General features: G+C 48.5%; 6 protein-coding genes across 6 annotated transcripts; 2 read left to right on the top strand and 4 right to left on the bottom strand.

Moving 5' to 3' along the window:
• Positions 1–477: 477 nt before the first annotated feature.
• PGRI_064820 (uncharacterized protein) lies at positions 478–3175 on the bottom strand (the record flags this gene model as incomplete). The annotated part of the gene is made up of 2 exons (XM_040794196.1): positions 478–2982; positions 3044–3175. The coding sequence occupies 2 exons, from the start codon at positions 3173–3175 to the stop codon at positions 478–480; spliced, it is 2637 nt and encodes an 878-aa protein (XP_040649446.1).
• A 498-nt stretch (positions 3176–3673) lies between these two features.
• On the bottom strand, positions 3674–5604 carry vosA (the record flags this gene model as incomplete). The annotated part of the gene is made up of 10 exons (XM_040794195.1): positions 3674–3940; positions 4014–4160; positions 4217–4574; positions 4629–4737; positions 4792–4838; positions 4894–4978; positions 5034–5179; positions 5236–5305; positions 5398–5465; positions 5558–5604. The coding sequence occupies 10 exons, from the start codon at positions 5602–5604 to the stop codon at positions 3674–3676; spliced, it is 1344 nt and encodes a 447-aa protein (XP_040649445.1).
• A 5104-nt stretch (positions 5605–10708) lies between these two features.
• Positions 10709–14226, bottom strand: PGRI_064800 (uncharacterized protein; the record flags this gene model as incomplete). Its single annotated transcript, XM_040794194.1, has 4 exons — positions 10709–13380; positions 13459–13506; positions 13599–13678; positions 13745–14226. The coding sequence occupies 4 exons, from the start codon at positions 14224–14226 to the stop codon at positions 10709–10711; spliced, it is 3282 nt and encodes a 1093-aa protein (XP_040649444.1).
• Positions 14227–14892: 666 nt separating this feature from the next.
• On the top strand, positions 14893–15411 carry PGRI_064790 (NADH dehydrogenase [ubiquinone] 1 alpha subcomplex subunit 1; the record flags this gene model as incomplete). The annotated part of the gene is made up of 5 exons (XM_040794193.1): positions 14893–14940; positions 14993–15085; positions 15152–15155; positions 15234–15328; positions 15391–15411. The coding sequence occupies 5 exons, from the start codon at positions 14893–14895 to the stop codon at positions 15409–15411; spliced, it is 261 nt and encodes an 86-aa protein (XP_040649443.1).
• A 156-nt stretch (positions 15412–15567) lies between these two features.
• Positions 15568–16645, bottom strand: PGRI_064780 (arylamine N-acetyltransferase family protein; the record flags this gene model as incomplete). The annotated part of the gene is made up of 3 exons (XM_040794192.1): positions 15568–16074; positions 16140–16223; positions 16295–16645. 3 exons carry the CDS (start codon positions 16643–16645, stop codon positions 15568–15570), a joined length of 942 nt encoding a protein of 313 aa, XP_040649442.1.
• Positions 16646–17303: 658 nt separating this feature from the next.
• Positions 17304–18304, top strand: PGRI_064770 (RraA family protein; the record flags this gene model as incomplete). Its single annotated transcript, XM_040794191.1, has 5 exons — positions 17304–17357; positions 17419–17494; positions 17561–17907; positions 17962–18060; positions 18134–18304. 5 exons carry the CDS (start codon positions 17304–17306, stop codon positions 18302–18304), a joined length of 747 nt encoding a protein of 248 aa, XP_040649441.1.
• Between the last annotated feature and the right edge of the window lie 124 nt (positions 18305–18428).

The raw sequence follows: 18428 nt of genomic DNA, 5'->3' as shown, positions 1-18428 counted from the left end.
AGGGAGGATTGTGCATATTACATTTAACTTAGGTCAAGTAGACCATCTGGATATCATTGAATCAAGTAATAGCACCTATTATTCACTGTTACAGACCTACCTCATCGGGCCTTGCTCTCTTGTCCATGTGTCTATATTAGAAAGGGTAGACTGCAGATGTACTCGTCGAGAACTACTCTCATTCTGGCGAATTTACATCCAATTCCAGCTCAGGTGGCATAAAGAACACTAAAAGACTACCAAGAAGACATGGTATGAGCATAAGCCGCCAACTATTCTTACTTCAACGCACAACGGAGTAACGATATTCATTAACGTTTCACTACTTGTACAGTGGCTTAAGCAATAGATCTGCAATGCCTGCTATCTGCTAACTGTAGCAATACTACACCTGATGTTTTTTTCTGTGGTTTCTCATTCATGTCCCGATATTCTCCTTCATAATCATACAAAGCCATCCCTATCGTCAAAGATTTACTAGCGTGGAATTGGTCCTCGCCATCCGAGAAGGTAATCAATGCGGTCCCTCAGGGGCATTGGGGTGACGTCGGCAGGTGTGGTGTTGACAGACTGCTGAGCTTCGGATCGAATCAGCTCAGATTGAAGACCAAATTCCGTCAGGACCGTTTCCGCCTCTTCCCCAACGTCAGTATTGGTAGAATTCTTCGCGTGGTCGACAAAGACATACACTTCGTTTTGGGGGCACGAAGCGTGAAGAGCAAGCGGGTCATACCGGAACCCACAGTTATGCAGTAGATACGACCAGTAGAGGGTGTGAATGGACGCCAAGAAAGCGAAGAGGTGGAAAACGAACTTCAACAGAATCCACAGTCGACGTACAGCTCGGCGTGGCTTCTTTGACTCTGGCTCGGCAGCTCGAGTCTCGGTATTTGTAGACTTGGGAGCTGGAATCTCCCCAACGAAGGTCTGTGTACTTGCAGACTTGAAAGCTAGCCTTTTGCCAAATCGAGGCCCAGACAGTTTAGACCGGGGAAGAACTTCACGTTCGAGAAATGAAGGTGGAGTTTCCATAACTGTGGTCTCAGCTGTAGACTTGGAAGTTGGATCAATGGGAAATGGAGTAAACGTTCCAGACTCGCAAATGCCGAAAAGATCATGGGAATATGGAGTTTTCTCAACTGGGGGCTTAAAATGGTTAAGCTCAACTCCCAGTTCACAACATGGATTTTGGCACCTAGTATCAAGCTTCTCGCGCTTCGGAGAGAGATATCCATGCTTGGGGCCAAGAAGGGCGTAATCTTCTTGGAGAATGGATTCAACATCAGTGTAGCTGATCCTGGTCTTAATCCATGGCAACCAGGTGAGAGCTTTTCCTCGTGGCAGCTTGACTTCCCATGACACCGTGAACATGTCCAGAGCTTGGGGGATGCTGGTGATATTGATGCACGAGACACCAATTTCATCTACATCTGGCACCGGTGGCAGACAAATGGCGTTTACCATAGGCTTCTGTCCTTCGAAATTGGCCTCGAACTCGCCTTCCGGGCCACCATGTACAAAAAGGCGAAATTTGCACTTCTCGGCCCAGAAATTGTGATTGATGAGATCAATGGAGCAGACAGTAGTATACTTGATCAGATAGGTGTACGACGAACCGGCTTCTTCCACCTCGGCCCGTATGACTGCGTTGACCTTGTGGTCCTTGAGTGGCCCGTAGAATTCTGCATTGCACTTACGGAACGGAACCACGAGGCATTTTCCACCATCGAACTGGGCCATCAAGCAGCTTTCCACGAGTGTATGCCGTTTGAAAGATGAAGTCATAAATTCCATCCCCTGGCCTGGTGGTGTTCGGAAGTAGAGATAACAAGACTCGGATTGGGCGAGTCGAGGCAGCCCACTCACAACCAACTCCCACCAACCCCTCGATTTTCCTTTCTGCAGCCTGACTTTGAGAGAAATCGCGATTTGGTATGTGGCATGGTAGACGACGGGAGGGGTCTGTACGTAAATAATGTCATTGTCAAAGACGAGCCTGGGTACGCTGGCAAGTTCCGCGGACGTCCGGGGCAGAGGCAGTTCATCACGGCCCGAGTGCGATGACGATGCGAGTGAATCAAGAGAAATAAGCAGATCCTCCTTCTCTTTGTCACTATATTCGGTGGCAGAAAGGCTTCCGATGCACACACGAGTAGAAAGCGTATCATAATCTCGATGGAGCAAGTTCGCTTCGGTGAGTGGTTCGGTACCGCTCAAGTCAAACTTGCTGGGAGTGTTCGCATTGCCCCGAAGAGGGGTTTCATCAGGTATATTTCCATTGTCAACCGTCGCTCCCTTTCCGTTTAGCGAAAGATGCTCAGATGCAGCCAGGGAATCTGACAGAAGAGTAGGGGCCGACTCTTGGGGCAAAGGGATGTCTTGGGGTGGGATGTTCTCATTGATCACGCTGGATTGGTCTTGACTGACAGAAAGCCTGCCAATGGGGCTGGAGCTGATGATGTCCGTGGTGGCGGTGTCTTGTGACGCAGGTTCCGGTCCGAACGGGTCGATCTTGGTCATCATAAGCTTGTGACGGGTGCTTTGGTAATCATCCTCAGAAGGGATTGAGTCAGGGAGAGAAGCAGCCTTGGCGGATCTCTTCCGAGGGTTGGAGTTCGGGCTACCAAGGCTGTTGACCTGACTCTGACTCTCGTGAAGGTTAGTAGAGGCTGGGTTATCCGAGCTCTCAACCTGGGTGCACATCTCCGAGATATCCACAGTCTGTCGAGAGATAGGGTCATCATCCCACGAGCCGTCATGAACAACAACACTCCCAGAGTCAGAGATAGAGCCGTTATTGACAGGATATCTCTCAGTCTCATTACTATCGCGATGGCCAGTCCGCGAAGCTTCTTTCTCGGATGGGGTGTCATAGTCGGCGAAGTCAGGCTTCAGCCGGAGCACCCAAGACGGGGGTTTGACAGTGTATTGAGACTGGACATTGAGGATTGGTAAATTGAGGTTCGGGTGACGAGCCCGGAGCTTAATTCAGACGACAGTCAGTACCAAACAGAGGACTCGATGCCTGGTTTATCAGGTTTACCTCCATGGCGATTGTGACAGACACTGGGTCTTCTGGGGAACCACTCCAGTCGCACCACAGATCGAGGTTGCTGAGAGGGCTGTCGTTAGATTCCACGGTGGTCTCCGTGGTAGGGTCTGTAGTAGACTCCATGGTGAGATGAAATGAGATTAGGAAACGAATAAAAGTGATACAAGAGAAGAGAGGAAAGATGAGAGATAGAAAAGAGAAGAGAAGAAAGATGGGAGATGGAAAAGAGAGGGAAAGTTGGAAGGTAGCAAACACAGAAGGTACGTGAAGTTAAGCCATTGCATTTCCACCTCATACATCGTCAAATAAAAAAGATAATAAAAAAAACAAGAAGCAGCACTTGCAATTAGCCAGTGATACTGCTTTTCAAAAAAAAAGTAAAAGGGCCTGTATGTACAAATAAGGGCTCAATAATAGTCTCTCACTTTTCTCCCAATCCCATGAAAGAAAGACCTCCCCCTTTTATCCGCCAGCGCCTGTTAATAAAAAAATTGAAAACCTTTAGCCACCCAGTTAAAGCATCAAGCATAAAAAAAAGAATAATGAAACACTTCTCTCGGTCTAGACAGAAGAAAGAAAGAAAAAAGATAACGTAAAAGCCAGACAAGGACGTCAAGCAAATCATTGGGGCGTTCCATTCGCAGAATCAGGGTGATCAAAGGTTGCTGGGCCGGCCACGGAGCCAAATCGATCGCCTTCGTTGACCATTTGAGATGGAAGAATAGGGGTATTTGCCTGAGGAGTTTGGTCGAAATAGCCTCGCGTAGATCCATTAGTTCCCTGGGGATAGTCGCGATTCCGCTGCAGGGGTGGAAGTATGGTCGAGGTAGGGGGATATCCGGACCGGGTGTATCCCTGAGCTAACATCGCTCCAGTCGAATCCGGGGTCTGTCTCGGGTCCAAAATCCTTAGCTAGGTATTCTATTCCACACTCTCACTGGTTCGCAGAGGGGTGTCGTACAGGGGTTCCAGGTTGGTTCATCGCCATCAATTGTCCCACAGCGGCCTGCTGCTGCTGGCTAGATCGGCTTTGACCGGTAGGATCGGGGATCTGGGACATGGGGGCTGACGCTTGCATACCAGCTGATGCTTGCATTCCCGGGTACATCTATCCAGGTCAGCTCAAGAAGCTCTTAAATCTGGAAAGGGGAAGTGGACACGAACCGCCGTATAATCAGACACCACCTTGTAATCAGGCACCACCTGCCCCGTGGGGTAAGTCTGCATGGCAGGATTTTGGTAAGTTGCTGGCTGACCAGCATACATAGCAGCTGTTGGTTGGCTATATGGATCCATCTGACGGGCCATTCGACCATCCACATCATAGAGGCTCTGCTGTCTGCCATAGTCGATCGAAGTACGATGACGTTTGACCGGCGGCTGCTGACCGTAGTACCCATAATCCCGGGCCGCCGGCGGATAGCCTCCATAGCTCGACGCTGGAGGGATCTGCACAGACTGACGCTCCGGGGATCTAGTAGGAACTGGCTGATGGAACTCGTCTGGTCGTGTCGATCGTTTCCTGCGGGAGTTAGCTACACCCTCGCCTTGACATCCCCCGGTTCATAGCACATACAACATGGTCCGAGGCTCCTTTCGAATGCGCAATTTGACACCTTGATCCGCAAATGATCGAGAAAGGTGGGTTGACTCCATCATTCCGGGGAAACTCTTGGGAGGAGAGACTACAAGCTTGTCAGAACCCAACTATCCCAGCTCTCTCCGTGGCAGATTCTTACCTGTGAAACGCTCTGAGATCACGGTCTTCAAGTAGGAGACACGGTCCCTGTCTCATTGTTAGCTCTTGGAATCCGGACTAGGCTCCCGACCGTGCTACTCACTTGCGCATCTCGAACAAGGTAAACTTCAAGCGAAACTCGCCCTCAATCTTTACCGAGAGATCTCCAAAGACGAAGAACCCTCCATCTGCAAAACCTGTCAGTGAACAAGCTCTGCGACCCCAAGACCAGCTGGAACAAACCGCTGTTGTCCACATCCTTCAACCGGTGAAGGGACGAAACTAGGGTTCCTGCTAACGCAGTTGACGGTGCGACGGGCACAGGACGCTCTTCTGTTGCATCGTACAGACTGCAGCACATGAAATAGTAAGGACTTTGCAGGTAATGCCTGTGCCAAAGTCAGCTCAGCTACCTGCGTGAAACCACATTGGAATGCACACTTACTGTGCGAGGTAGGTACCCTCCTCTCGCACCCGGAGCTGGACGATCGGGGGCGGATCGATAGGTTTGCGCTCTGCAGGCGCCATTAGATCCGGTTCCTTTCCCGTCAGTTCCCTCCCCGCTAGACGGGGGACTAGGAACAAGAGAGAGAAAGCTTTCACATACCTTTTTCTTTGCCCCCCGCCACGCGGGCCCGATTGGGCTGCTGGCGAATGATCAAATCAAAGTCAGAACTGGTGTTGTTCAACATTGTCAGTGGGATTTCCTGGACGACCGCGTAAGAGTTGCGACCCTGTCAAAATAGACACGGGAAGAACAAACTCACCCCTGAGCTTCGCGCGAGAGAGAGGCGTCGGAGAATGTCGCACTCATCAAGACGAGTCACAAACAAACGGGGAAAAGGTGGAGAGAACCAGCCCAGATTTGAGGTTGCTTTGAAAGACTGTGAACCACCCGGTACAAAAGTTCGATCCTCGGGAATACAGAAGACCAGGCAGAAGTGATCTGTGGTTTTACTAGGCAAAGTGGGAAAAAAAGGGAACGGGTCTTTGGACCGAGAGAAATCCAGTGTCAGAGAAGATAAGGACTGGGAAGAGAACCCTGGACGAGTCACGATGTCGTCGAAGAGGGGTGCTGTAGTGGGGTAATGATTTTTTTTTTCCTTCTGGTTCTTCAAAGTTCAACCATGGAAGAGAAGACAAAATGAATGACAATGATTAGAGTGAGTGTGAAAGATGGTCGAAAGTTGACGAAAACGGAGTGGTGTCGTCAGTTTGCAAGCGGAAAGAGCCAACCGAGCACGGTTCCAGACAAAAACTTTAAGCTCTTCTGGTATAACGGCCCCCCCGGTTATAAATGTAGATATTCCGACCGAGAATCTAAAGATTTTATCAATAAATTTGGGGGAAGAAAAAAAAAAAGAGAGATTCAAGAAAAAAAAGAAAATTCAGAAAATCAATTGGATCACAGGCCTCCAAATCTCTCAGTGTTGAACAAATCAGATTCCAGAATCCCACAAAAAAAATATATATAAAAAAAAAATGAACTAACCCAATGAATTATCTTGGATTTTTTTTTCAAAAAAAAAAAAAAAAAAAAAAAAAAAATATCCACAAAAAAAAAATATATAAAAAAAAAATGAAATAAACCAATGAATTATCTTGGATTTTTTTTTCAAAAAAAAAAAAAAAAAAAAAAAGAAATATAAAAAAGAAATGGGAAATCAAAAAGAGATCCTCAAATTATACCACAGTAGCAATCTCTTTCAAACGAGATCAGCTGAGGTGGATCTTTTTTCCAAGTGTGACTTCCTTTAGAAGGCAAAAAAATAACAAAAAGAAAAGAAAAAAAAAGGAGGAGTTAAGCCGTAGACGGAAGGAAAAGTGGAATGAGTTCAGCTACCCACGGTTGGGGGGGCGAATGGCGATCCGGATGCGTAGTAAACTTCTGGTTTGTCTTCTTCTCGTTGGTCCGAAATCGAAACTAACCGCTAGTCTAGTCCGCGTCTGTTTCTTTGTGATAAAAACCCACAGGGTTGGCGCCGGCTATGCAGGTGATCAGACCCGGTTTTCTTGTCGGCCGTAAAGATGTCTAAACGCCAGGTGGACTCGGGCCCTGGTCCGGCGTCTAAGCATTCCAGTCAAAAGTGGAGATATGCACGATCAAGCCGCATCGCCTATGTCCGGGGGTTGCTCTTTGGTCTCCACACTCGATCTGAATCCTGTAATTAGCCGGATTCAAAAAAAATTTTAAAAAAAACGTCAATATAGAAATTCGAAGGAATTTGAGGTGGTTATAGCTGCCGCCTGTCAACCAAAGTTTGTAACTTTTGGTTCCAAGGTTGGGCTCCTTATGTCATCCCGAACCAAAGAATGCCTTCAGGCCCTAGACCTCCCACATTCGCTTGGAGACCTCCCCTCAACAAACAAAAAAAAATCAAGACAATACCTTTATCTTGATGCTCTGGATTCTCTTTGCTGTGATAAATCCAATCTTCCAATATCGCATATAAATTCTTCGATTGTGGGGTTGCGTGTACCACTCGAAAAGGTCAATGTTGAAGCCCCAAGATGAAAGGGCTCAATGCGCGCGCGCGTTCGAAGACCGAGGTCTTGCACAGTCACAGATTGACAAAATGGTCACAGATAATTCTCACAGACACAACTGCGTGCAGTAGCACGTAAATCCCGAGAGCGCTGGTCGAGCACCTTATTCCGATCCTGAACGACGAAGCAACACATGCCGGGTCATGATGCGACAGTGGGAAACGAAAGAGAGGATAGACAGTTTAGTCGAGGAAAAGAGAGGGAAAAATGTCAAGGCACAGGAACGAGACTTGGACAATGCGTTTAAAGGGGGGGGGCACAATGCAACAACACACCACACCCACTCAAGGCTTTCCCCGTGACGCATCACATTGCTTGGGAGATATGCAGGCCCGAGATCCCATGCAAGCTACTGTATGTTGACTGCAGTTGTGGGCCAGCGTCGATGCTGGTTGGTTCCATCGGCCGGAGATCCCTCGAGCTATAGGGCCAGGCAGGCATGCATCAGCCAAAAGAAGAAAAGAACGCATCAATACTCCGTACCGGGGACTGGTTTGGGCCAGTCCTGCAGCTTGCAGATCAGGTGTTCGTGATAAAAAAAAAACCGGTACTTTCTAGTATGGACTACGGGGGCTGCTTTGCGCCACACTCGCTGACCGTCGATTTGCGGCTGAGAATGTACGATACTTCCCCCTTCATTTCCAGTCACTCTCCAGATGGGGTTGACTGCAGTGCACAGGTGGATTCCACACCCTAGGCCATTAGTTTCTGTGTGCCGAAGTACTTGCATCCCACACTCTTTGGGCATGGGGCTTGTCCTCTTCGTTATCAGCTATCGAGAACTTCTTTCTTGGCACTTGGCAAAGGAAATCCCAAATACTAGCTTGCATGCAGATATTCTGGGGTCTGGGTTGGAAATGGTATCACGGTGATGATCATCGCTAGTCAGCATGTGATACGGAGAGTTGCAGGTGCAGTTGGCTATGACAAGCATTCCTGTCACAGTTCACCTGGCCATATGGGACCTATCTCCGCATAATGGGATCTTTGGTAGCAGCGATCATATGCAAGGGCGAGGAGAAAATCCTTTTCGACCAGTGGGCGCCGATCAACCCGACAAAAGTCCCGCCCCCAATATTGAATCATGCAGCCAGAGCGATAGCGCTATTGGCAGCTTTGACATGACTGGAGCAGATGGGACCCGCTGAGGGGGGGTTCGGCGCCAGTACGGAGTACCTAGTTTCTAGAGAACAGCGGCTGCGATCCGCTAAACTAGTAAGTACAAGCTGACAAAAAGGGGGACCAAATAAGGAAGAAGAAAAAGGTGAAGTGAGGGGTGGAAAGTGGAAAAACACACCATAGGGTACAAGGGTTGTCTAATGGTCTGACTAGGTGTGGTTCTTGCATGATGCCAGGACCACAAGTTCCTTGGAATGCAGTTGATAGGCCCGAAAAAAACTCACAGCCCTAGATGCACATCATTATGCGACAAGCAAGCCCCAGCGCTGGGAGCACGACCTGTCACTTCCTTTTTGACTTCCGGGATTCGGCTCCGACGCCAGGTCGGAAATCCCAAGTCTTGATCTTGGGTCATGGCGGGGAAAGCCACCATTTCATTTGCTGGAGAGTCATGATTCGGTTGTGGAAACTACCTAACATGACTCGTCCAGCCGCTGGACAGAATAATTGTGCGAAAGGTGGCTGTGATACTGGTGCTAACTCGTAGGGAAAAGAGAGAAAAGAAGAAAAGAAAGTTCAAGTGCGAAAAGCGAAAAATTAAAAGTGACCGCCAAAAAGGAAGCGAATTTTTCGAATTTTTTTCCCAATTTAAAAGTACAACGCACACCCTGGACAAAATCCACTGCGGCCCCGATTAGAAAAAACGGGGAACTTCTTAGTGTCGATGTTGTTCTCCTGACTACGGAGCACAGTCATAAAATATACCAAAGGAAAGCTTGAAAAAGGGACCCGTGGAGAACAATCCAAAAAAGGCCAAGTAGAACGAACCCCTGTTCGGCATGAAGTGGAAAAGGAGAGCAAAGACATGTATGGAGTAGGGGCGGGATAGAGAAAAAATTTTAAACTGGAATTAAAGGATTCAGTTGCAAAGCCCAAAAAAAATTCAAGGGCGCATACCTATATCTGACAGCGGTATCTCCATTGAGAACCAGTTAGATGTATTGGCGCTACTGTTTTTATGCTTAAAATGCCCTGTGATGGTTCCATGGTGGTTAGGGGCCCGTTCCATGGTTTGTGTCCCCTTGACAGCTGTCCGGTCCGTATTGGCGTCAAGGGTCGCCGATCTTACGTCGATCGATGCTTCGGAGTACGGAGTATATTACATTGGTTTCGTATTCTGATCTATATAATTAAAAAAAAAAAAAAAAGTCCTATTGTAGTTTAGTAATATTACTACTTCGGTATGATGTGTGGGTATCCCGATACAAATTTCACCTTCCTAAATAGGGCCTGAAATATTCCCCTTTCGGATACTTTGTAGACTCACATGTATGATTGTGATATTCATGATTATCGATCAATAAATCTGTATTTTGGGTAGGCTAAGCTCATTGTAGGTATAATGCAAGGATTATACGGAGTATTTCGTACTTCTGTTGGTGCCCCGAGGGCCCCCTGGTGGAACACATCAGATAGCCGCAGATCAGCCACAGCTACAGAGTACGGACCACGGAGTCGATACTCCGTATGGAGTATTCCAGATCGAGTTAAGTACTCCGTACAACAGTTGTATAATGTTACACTTTGCCCCTCGCATATTGAGATTTCTGGGGTTACAATTGGCCATTAGATCTACATAAAAAAATCGTGTATTATTCATTGATCTTCCTTGTCTACTAGTTGTGGCGTTCTTGTCCAACAGGTCTGTCATATTCGACGTTTTCACCATATTCTGCGCGACATGACACTTATTCTTGGATATATTGCATGCAAGACACACATCTACTCTCTATAAATGTACTAGAGCAAAGAACTACCAATACGGAGTAATTGATACATTGACGGGAGACATGCTACTCACACACTGTACTAAAATTCGTCACTAGATAGAAAGAGAAAACGAACACCCAAGCAAAAAACTCCAGACACCCCTTTCCCTGCTCCGTGCTGGATGAAATCCCTGAAAAAGTGACCAGTAGTAAATGGACCACAGAGGATGAGTGCTGCACAACACTTCTATCGCCTCTGAGCACCCATTTAGCATAACGTAGCCTTTGAACAAGAAAAGAAAATGGGTAGAGAATATTAAATCGAAAGCTTGGAGAATGCAGTTCCCGGGACACATGAAAGAAAATAGAAGTGAGAAACGAATCAGAAATTTCGTTAAAACAAACGCCCTGTCCACATGCGTAACTTGCTTTGCAGGCGGAAAAAAAAAAGCCTCCACGAATCATGAGCTGAATTCAACGGTGTCATTTCTGCATCACGACATCCCCATCCACTTCGTACTCAGCATCAAGCTCTACCTCCCCATCTGCGTCTACATCGGCATCTTCGTCGGTGCCATTGGTATTGGTCACGGCTCTTTGGTCCTCGGCTTTGTTTGGTGACTTGATCACAACATGAACTTTCTCAACTAAAGCCTTTCGGTTGACCGATCGCGGTGTCTTGGGGTTATCGCTGGACCGACGGGAGCCCGCTGTTCCAGGTGACCGCGAGATGGAGTTGGTCTTTTTCTCCGGGGTCATGGGTCTTTCCGTGTCCTTGTCCTCGGACAACTCGGGCACAAGCCCAGGCTCAGCAGCATCAATCCCATTAGCCTTGGCAGGTTCCTTGGTAGCGACATCTCCGTTCACATGGCCCGGTTCCTTTTCGCTCCCGTCTGCCGCTTCCTTGGGAACATGAGCCACATTTTCGGCATGCTCAACAACAGCTTGTTCCTCGGCAACTTCGCTTTTCTCCAGTTCACCGTTGGGCTGGCTAGGTGGTGCTTCGGCTGCAGGCGAGTCCGTGAGAATAGAGCTTCTCCCTCGACGAAAGCTGCCTCCAGGGGTGACCATTGCCAGCCCGGAGGGTCGTCGAGGTGTGTTACGACTGTTATTGCGGGGGGCAATTGGTGTCGATGACATGCTATTGAGTTTGGTGCTACCAGATGGGCGACCAGGTCTGCGTTTGGGGGGTCCTGTGGGAGGTACAGGAGGCCAAAGTTCGAACCGGGAAGGTGGGATTCCAGCGGCAGGGTTGGGGATTGCAGTTGGTTCAGAAGTTTCCGCTGTAGGATGGTGGGAGCCACGAGACCGCAGAGACAATGTGGAAGGCGGTCCAGCTGAATCTGCGAGGGCGTTTCCATTCGACCCATTCACCATTCGAACATTGCCCTCATAATTGATCGCTCTTGCCTCGGTCTCATCTTCGTCTTCATCCTGATCCTCTCGCTGGGCGACAGCATGCATGGGAGCACGATCGAAATGAGACTGGTTGCTACGACCCATAATGTAAGGTGTCCAGAGCAGCGCATCTGGATTGAGTTGAACGTAGCCCTTGCTTTCCCAGCCACTAATAACTTCGTCGTAATATTTACGATCGAGACGGATCGCATACGTCTTAGTGATGGGATCCCGCACGAGAGCTCGTAGCCCTTCGAGGGCAGATACAATGTCATCCGCCGTCATTCCGGTACGATCAGACAGATCTGCAATGCTGACAGGCGTTTTCAAATCACGAAGTTGGTATGACAAAATCAATCGCCAGTAGTTCCGGTACGACACCAGACCCATGTCGGAGAGTGGCTTCTCGGGCGATCCGTTTTTGCCTTCAATACGGGTAAGGAGGTATGAGAAGTCGATGAGGAGGTTTCCATAGCCTTTGCGTTGATGGATAGGTAGAGTGAGAATGCAGGAAACGTTGTTCGCTGAGCTTGGACGTTTTTCTTTACTGAAGTAGCCAACAAAATGGCAGCCCAGGTCGTCACACTCAGTCATGACATAGAATAAGAATGGCTCAACGTCGTAGTAAAGAGTCTTGGAGCCTAGGAAAAGTTTTGCGAGAAGGCAAAGATTTTGACAGTACACTGGATTCTTGCGCCCATCAACTTCGAAGATTGAGATCGACCGATCTCGATAGATCTCGTCACCTGGCGGATGTTTCGCAGGGCACTTAAGCTTATGGCGCCAGGCGACGAAGTCCGAGTTCATGTACTTAAGACAGAACTCGCAAATGTACAGAACACGGTTGCGGCTGTATTCCTCCGGGTAAGGCGCTGCATACCATGTTTCGATCTCGTAGCCTCCGAAGTTGATGGATTTGATCTTCGAGGGAGGACCAGAAACCTTTTGTGATGCATGTGAAGTGGCTTCACCATTAAGTTCTGCCTCCTTCACTTTCTGTTGCCATTCGTCCTCAGCTTTCAGACGTGCCTGTTCGAATCGGTCACGGTCGAATTGTGTGGGGAGTGTCCTGGATGTATCTTGCTCGATTTCGGACAGAATGCCTCCATACGGTTTTGATTTGGCGTCATCTGTCTCACGGTCGAACAGAGTCATGGAGTTGTAGGATATGGGAGGTAGAGGAACGAAATGTGCCTGTGGTTCTTGGGCCACAGGTGGCGGCTTGGGTGCTTTCTTCTTCTTGCGTTGCGGTCGGATTTGAGAGCCTGTTATTTTAGCCATTTTTGCCTCGTCCAGCCGGAACCCAAGAATCAATTTCCCAAACTGCCTAGTAACCACGCGGCAGAGCTCTCGGTCCACTGCACGTGTGCGCCGCACGCGTACAGAACGTGTTCGAGCAGGAGAGTGGACATCACCATCAGCGATGCCATCCACACTATCCAAGGCCGTGTCATTCAAACTTGGGAGATCAGAGCGGAAAGATGTTTGTCGGAGTCTTTTGCGAAGCACAGGTGTGTGTTCTTCGGCTTCGGTTGACGAGGCCTTTCGCTTGCGTAGCGATCGCGAACTGTTGAGCATCTCGTTGTTGACGCCGGTGTCAAAGATAGAATGAAATCCCTCGTCGTGTGTTCCGGCGTGCGCAGGTAGAAGCTCTTTGGGGAGGGCTGAGGCTCCGAGTCCTGCTTCCGTCGCTAAATCTGGTATTGGGTCGGGCTCTAGATTGTTTTGAACACAGCCGGGGCATCTCCATGGGTGGTCTGGGTGTTGCAATGTTAGTGGGTGGAATACGTCAAGGAGGTGATGAGACAGAAATGAATGATCGCGGGGTTGCGTACCTTCCGTATCGTCATATGCTCCTTGTTCGCGAGCGCACTGGCAATGAGCTATTGGAATGTCGAGTTAGCGATCGTCTCTGGGTAAAGGTAAAGGCCCAAGCTCTTTCTGCTCGGCACCCACCAAACGGAGCAAAACGTACAGTGATCACCACAAACAATACAAGTGAGCCATTCCTCAAAATCCTCACTTGGATCGTGTTCCTCGTCTTGACTGCAAAACCTATTGGTCCGTTAGTACTTGGACCATAGTTCTGCACACTGTCCTCCATAGAGCCCTTCTACTTACACGCAGTTTGCGCCACTACGGATATCAGTTTCGATATCCTCACGGCCATTGCTCTCAGCCTCCCAGTCTTCAGCTTCTGACTCGTGATCACTTGATTCGGGTTCCGAGGCGTCACGGTCATTTGCTTCAAACCCGGGATCGGCATCCGCATCCGCTGTCTCAGACTCCGCATAGTCTTCTTCGGAGCCCGCGTCGTCGTCGCGTAGCTTAACAGCTCCAACAGGCTCGGCCTCATCATTATCGTCTTCGTCTTCGCCGTTCGACCTATTGATACTTGAGTTGTTTCCATCTGCAGCTTCCTCCGGGCCATCCTCATCGACTTCTCCAGTGTATGCTCTGTGAACGGCATCCTGAAGTCGTTGATCCATTTCATACAAGTCGGTTTCTTCTTCGCCCTCGGCATCTAAGTCGCTGTCGGTCGGGTCCACAGGCGGGTCGAGTTTGCCCGGTTCATCATTTGCTGGCGGCACCGTCGCCGCCATAGTGAAAGTTACCGCCACCGCCAGGTTGAGCACAGCAGTGCCTATTGTATGCGCTCAGGCGAACTAAGGTATCTTTTTTGTGAAAGAAGCTTGAACCGATCCGGTTACAGAAGCACCCCGCTGACGTCGGCGCTGATCCGGGGGTGCATCGGGATAAAAAGCGGGTTCGAGGCTGGTTGAAGTGATATCGAAGATTTTTAGGAACAGAAGTACCGTTCGGGATTGACACTCAAAGTCTCTAGGCGCAAAGTGGAAGCTAAACAAACAAGAGGTGTCAGTTCGCCGCTGGAGTGGCTAGCCATCGCAAGCGCGTCGCAATACAGAAACTCACCCCAAGAGAAACCAGTGCAATCTTTGATTCAAAAGCGTACCAGACGCGTCGAAGGACAGTCCATACACCGAGGCCTGTCTCTTTTACAATCGAATGCGATCCGCAACGGCCTTCACGCCCCTTGTCCTGTGAGTGTCGTTGCAGCGCGCTGAGTCAGCGCAAGCTAAACCACTTTGGGTGGAGGAGACCTCAAGCCCGTCGCTGTAGGAAGAGACACTCCCCTCCATACTCTCCGCGATCTATCCACTCTCCTCAGTCCGTGAGAGGCTTTACGGCTTTTAATTCTACTCTAACACCTTTTTCCGATCATCTACATACTCATATAACCGCACACAATGGGTGTTCCCTTTGAGGCCCTGCTTCCCTATGGGATTATCATGGGAGTACGTACCATTGGTCAATGCCTTGCGGGCTATAGCTCACCAATTGCTACAGATGTTTGGTGTGACTGGCTACGGTCTTCACTATGTCAAGCGCTTTGCCAACGATGGCAAGAAGGCGCGCTGGAACCGGGACCTGTGGGATAGAGTAAGTTGATTCCATGTCGGCTGCGGTCGGAACTTGCATAAGACACATTGGCTAACAAATTCACAGCAAAGTGAGTGACTACCAGTTTATCGGCCGACCCGAAAGCGCCTGTGAAGAATTATACGAGACTAACCGCAACCAACAATAGTGATGGAGAGAGATCAGCGCATCACAGGCTCATTCCGCGGGCAGTCCAGCAACCACCAAGCGCCCACCGGATTCGAAGTCAGCAACCCATGGAAGGTACGGACGACAGCTTATATCCTTGAATTATCTCCACGCAGAGATGCTGACCCGATACATAGATCGAGAGTCGGATCTACTAGTTTCAAAAATTGCAGCCTCTTTTCCTTTACGTTCAATGTCTGCGCCTTTCTTACACCGTGATCATACATATCTACTGCAATTTCTCTAGAAATGTTCAATGTTGTACCATAACCTCTATTCTCTTGGGTTTCTCTAGTAGTCCTCTCAGTCATCTTCTACTTGAGCTCCGAGGTCATTCCCCGAATCCCTTGGATCTCATCCACACGAAGGTGCATATCGAAATGCTTTGCCAGGGCTTTAACGCGGTCCTCTTCAGTCTCCAGCACCTGCAATATCTCCGTCTGCCCGCGCAATCTCTTCTTGACTTCTTTGCCTGACATAATGCACTGGCCAATGATGTCTGTGCCACTTTCGTCCAAAATCATTCGCATGCAGACAAAAACCTGAGTGAACCAACTAGCTCGGCTCTGGCTGACGGAGAAGTTCATGACACCAAAATCCTGCGGTAGGAACTCGACGTCGGAAAAGCAGATCATTGGCAACCACTCACTCTCGGAATTGTATCTTGTTTGATAGATCCAGATCTTTTGGCTTTGGTCCGTGAACTCGGGAATGCTTTCTCTGACAATTCGCATCTCAGATGGCGCGATAGCCGTGGCAGTAGCACCTTCTTGAAGTAATAGTGGAGCAGTAGCACAATTGTTTCCAAAGCCGACATCAACCTGCCCATACCCATTAGTATGGTTCATACGGTAGTTGCAGTAGGTTTTTATGATGTACCATATACTTCTGACCTCTGATAATCACGATCAAAATCATATGTCCACTTCGCCGGATCAATGGTGTCAGCTCGGCCAGAAAGCTGGGAATGCTAGAGTATTGAAGAACTTACAATGGCAAATACAACCCATTATCCAATCCCCTTGCTGCAGCATGACTGACTCTACCTCCAGTGGCATAAACAGGATACCCCAGAGACCGCAAGACAATAAAGAAGACACCAGTGTTCTCCATGCAGTACCCATCTAGCCGCCGCTCCACCATTTTCTCAAAGAGACTCTCCGGGTTCAGCGAGATAGTATGATGTTGCGAGTAGTGCAGCCCTGAGTTGCCCCACGGAATGGCAGCGAGATGCCGCCTTTGCAAATTACACAGTGCAGAAAGCGCATCATTCTCGATATCCTGGCGGAGACGCTGAAGAAGATTGCCATCGGGTTGAGCAGAGTTGGAGTACCCGATGCGCTTCAAGTATAACTCCAGTTGTTCATCGGTATATGTTGGTTTTGGTGTCATTGTGTTGTTTGGACTATAGGAATTTTCTATAGCGTCTATTAAGATTAACGGAATTATTCCACTCGTCATTTTTGATGACCAATACTTGGCTCCCCCAGGGCCACACTTTCCCCCGGCAGTTTATAGCGGCTATAGCGACTATATAAATGAACTATATTAGGGACATACACGATTCATCTACAGCCTATTAAAATGAATCCTGATTGTAGTACTGCATATGTACTAATAGACAATGACTTTGTTTTTTTTAAGGTATATATTGTCCCGGCTTACCCCACATTCCATTCGTATTTATCTATCACCTCGGCTACGACAGCCCTTTATACAGAGCAGATTTATCCAGTATCTATCAATTTTATACACAAGTTGTAGAAAATATAGAATTTTCTTATAGTGTTATAATATCTCAAAACTAAGCAATAATTCTCTGAAACGACCCTTTAAACCCCTTGAGTCATAGATCTCCGGTGATGTAGGTAGTCCACATTCATCCGAAAATCGGGCCTACGGACATGTGCTTTGACTGATCAGCCAATGGACCTTTTGGCTCATCAAATTCATTTATTGCATGTCTACAACATAAACTCTGCTTTACACTGCAACTATACAAATTCAGCAGCACATTGCCCCTCACCGTAAACCCCCACATCTAAACACAATGGATGCGCTAGACAGACAACTCGCAGAATTAATAAACTACTCGCCCTGCGATGTACGGCAGTCTTGGCTTTCCACACCGAATGAACAGTACCTCTAACATTTCAATCTCCCAGGTATCAGACGCCCTCATCAAACTGCAAAAGACGCCCGAGGGTAGCACAGCAAGAGCAGGCTACCTTGCAGATCTAGGTAAGCCATACAAGACCAGCCCAAGCCTCTATCTCCAGTTCCAATAATCGAACTCACATCCACCAGTCCCATTCTCTCCCATAGCGGGGCGAAATGAAACAATGACCAAGATTGCCGGTCCGGCAACAACAATCAAATTTCTAGCCAAAGATGACAGCCCGCCATCAATCGCAATAGAAGAACCCGAAAAGCACGGCTTCTTGCCGGGTAAGCACTGGGTAGACCACGTCGGTGAATATCCACCAAACCCTTATAAGGCTGGATCCATCCTCGTTATTGAACAGCCTGCGGACCAGTACTGTGCAGTGACCGGTGGGATCATGGCGACCCGGATGAAAGCCGTTGGCATCAAAGGTACAGTTGTGGGTGGTCGTGTCAGGGACTTGAGGGAATTGCAGGCTACTGGACTTCCGGTTAGTGATCTCTCGTGGTTTTGTCGTTGGCGTTACTGATTGCTTTCGTGGTAGATCTGGGCTCGTGCTACTTCGACTGTTGGCACCAATGCAGAGGCTAAGGCTGGTGCTCGTGATGTGCCAATTTCGATTGAGGGTGTTACTGTTTCGCCTGTGAGTTCTAGTTCCTATGATGTTCGATTACTTCATGATGGAGTTTAGGTCTAATCATTACAATGAATCATAGGGCGACATCATTTTCTGTGATCCGTTGGAAGGAGTAGTAGCAATTCCTCGCGAACTACTCGGCAAGGTGCTGGAGCTCATGCCTAAACTGACTAGAATGGATGACGATGCCAAACGGGCTGTTGCGGGGGGAATGAGTGTCACTGATGCTTTTAAGGCATACCGCCACTAGCCTACTTCCAGCTGAATGTATATAGTGCATACGACGAGATTACATAGTGGGCGAACTGGAAAGGCCCGCTTCAAGTACATATTTCAGAGAGACCCAAAGGAAACCTACAACAATATTGGTATCA

Source organism: Penicillium griseofulvum (genome assembly GCF_001561935.1).
Source record: "Penicillium griseofulvum strain PG3 chromosome Unknown contig_91, whole genome shotgun sequence".
Lineage (NCBI taxonomy): Eukaryota > Fungi > Ascomycota > Eurotiomycetes > Eurotiales > Aspergillaceae > Penicillium > Penicillium griseofulvum.
Note: the sequence above shows the minus strand (reverse complement) of the source record. Positions and strands in the feature narration are given on the sequence as shown.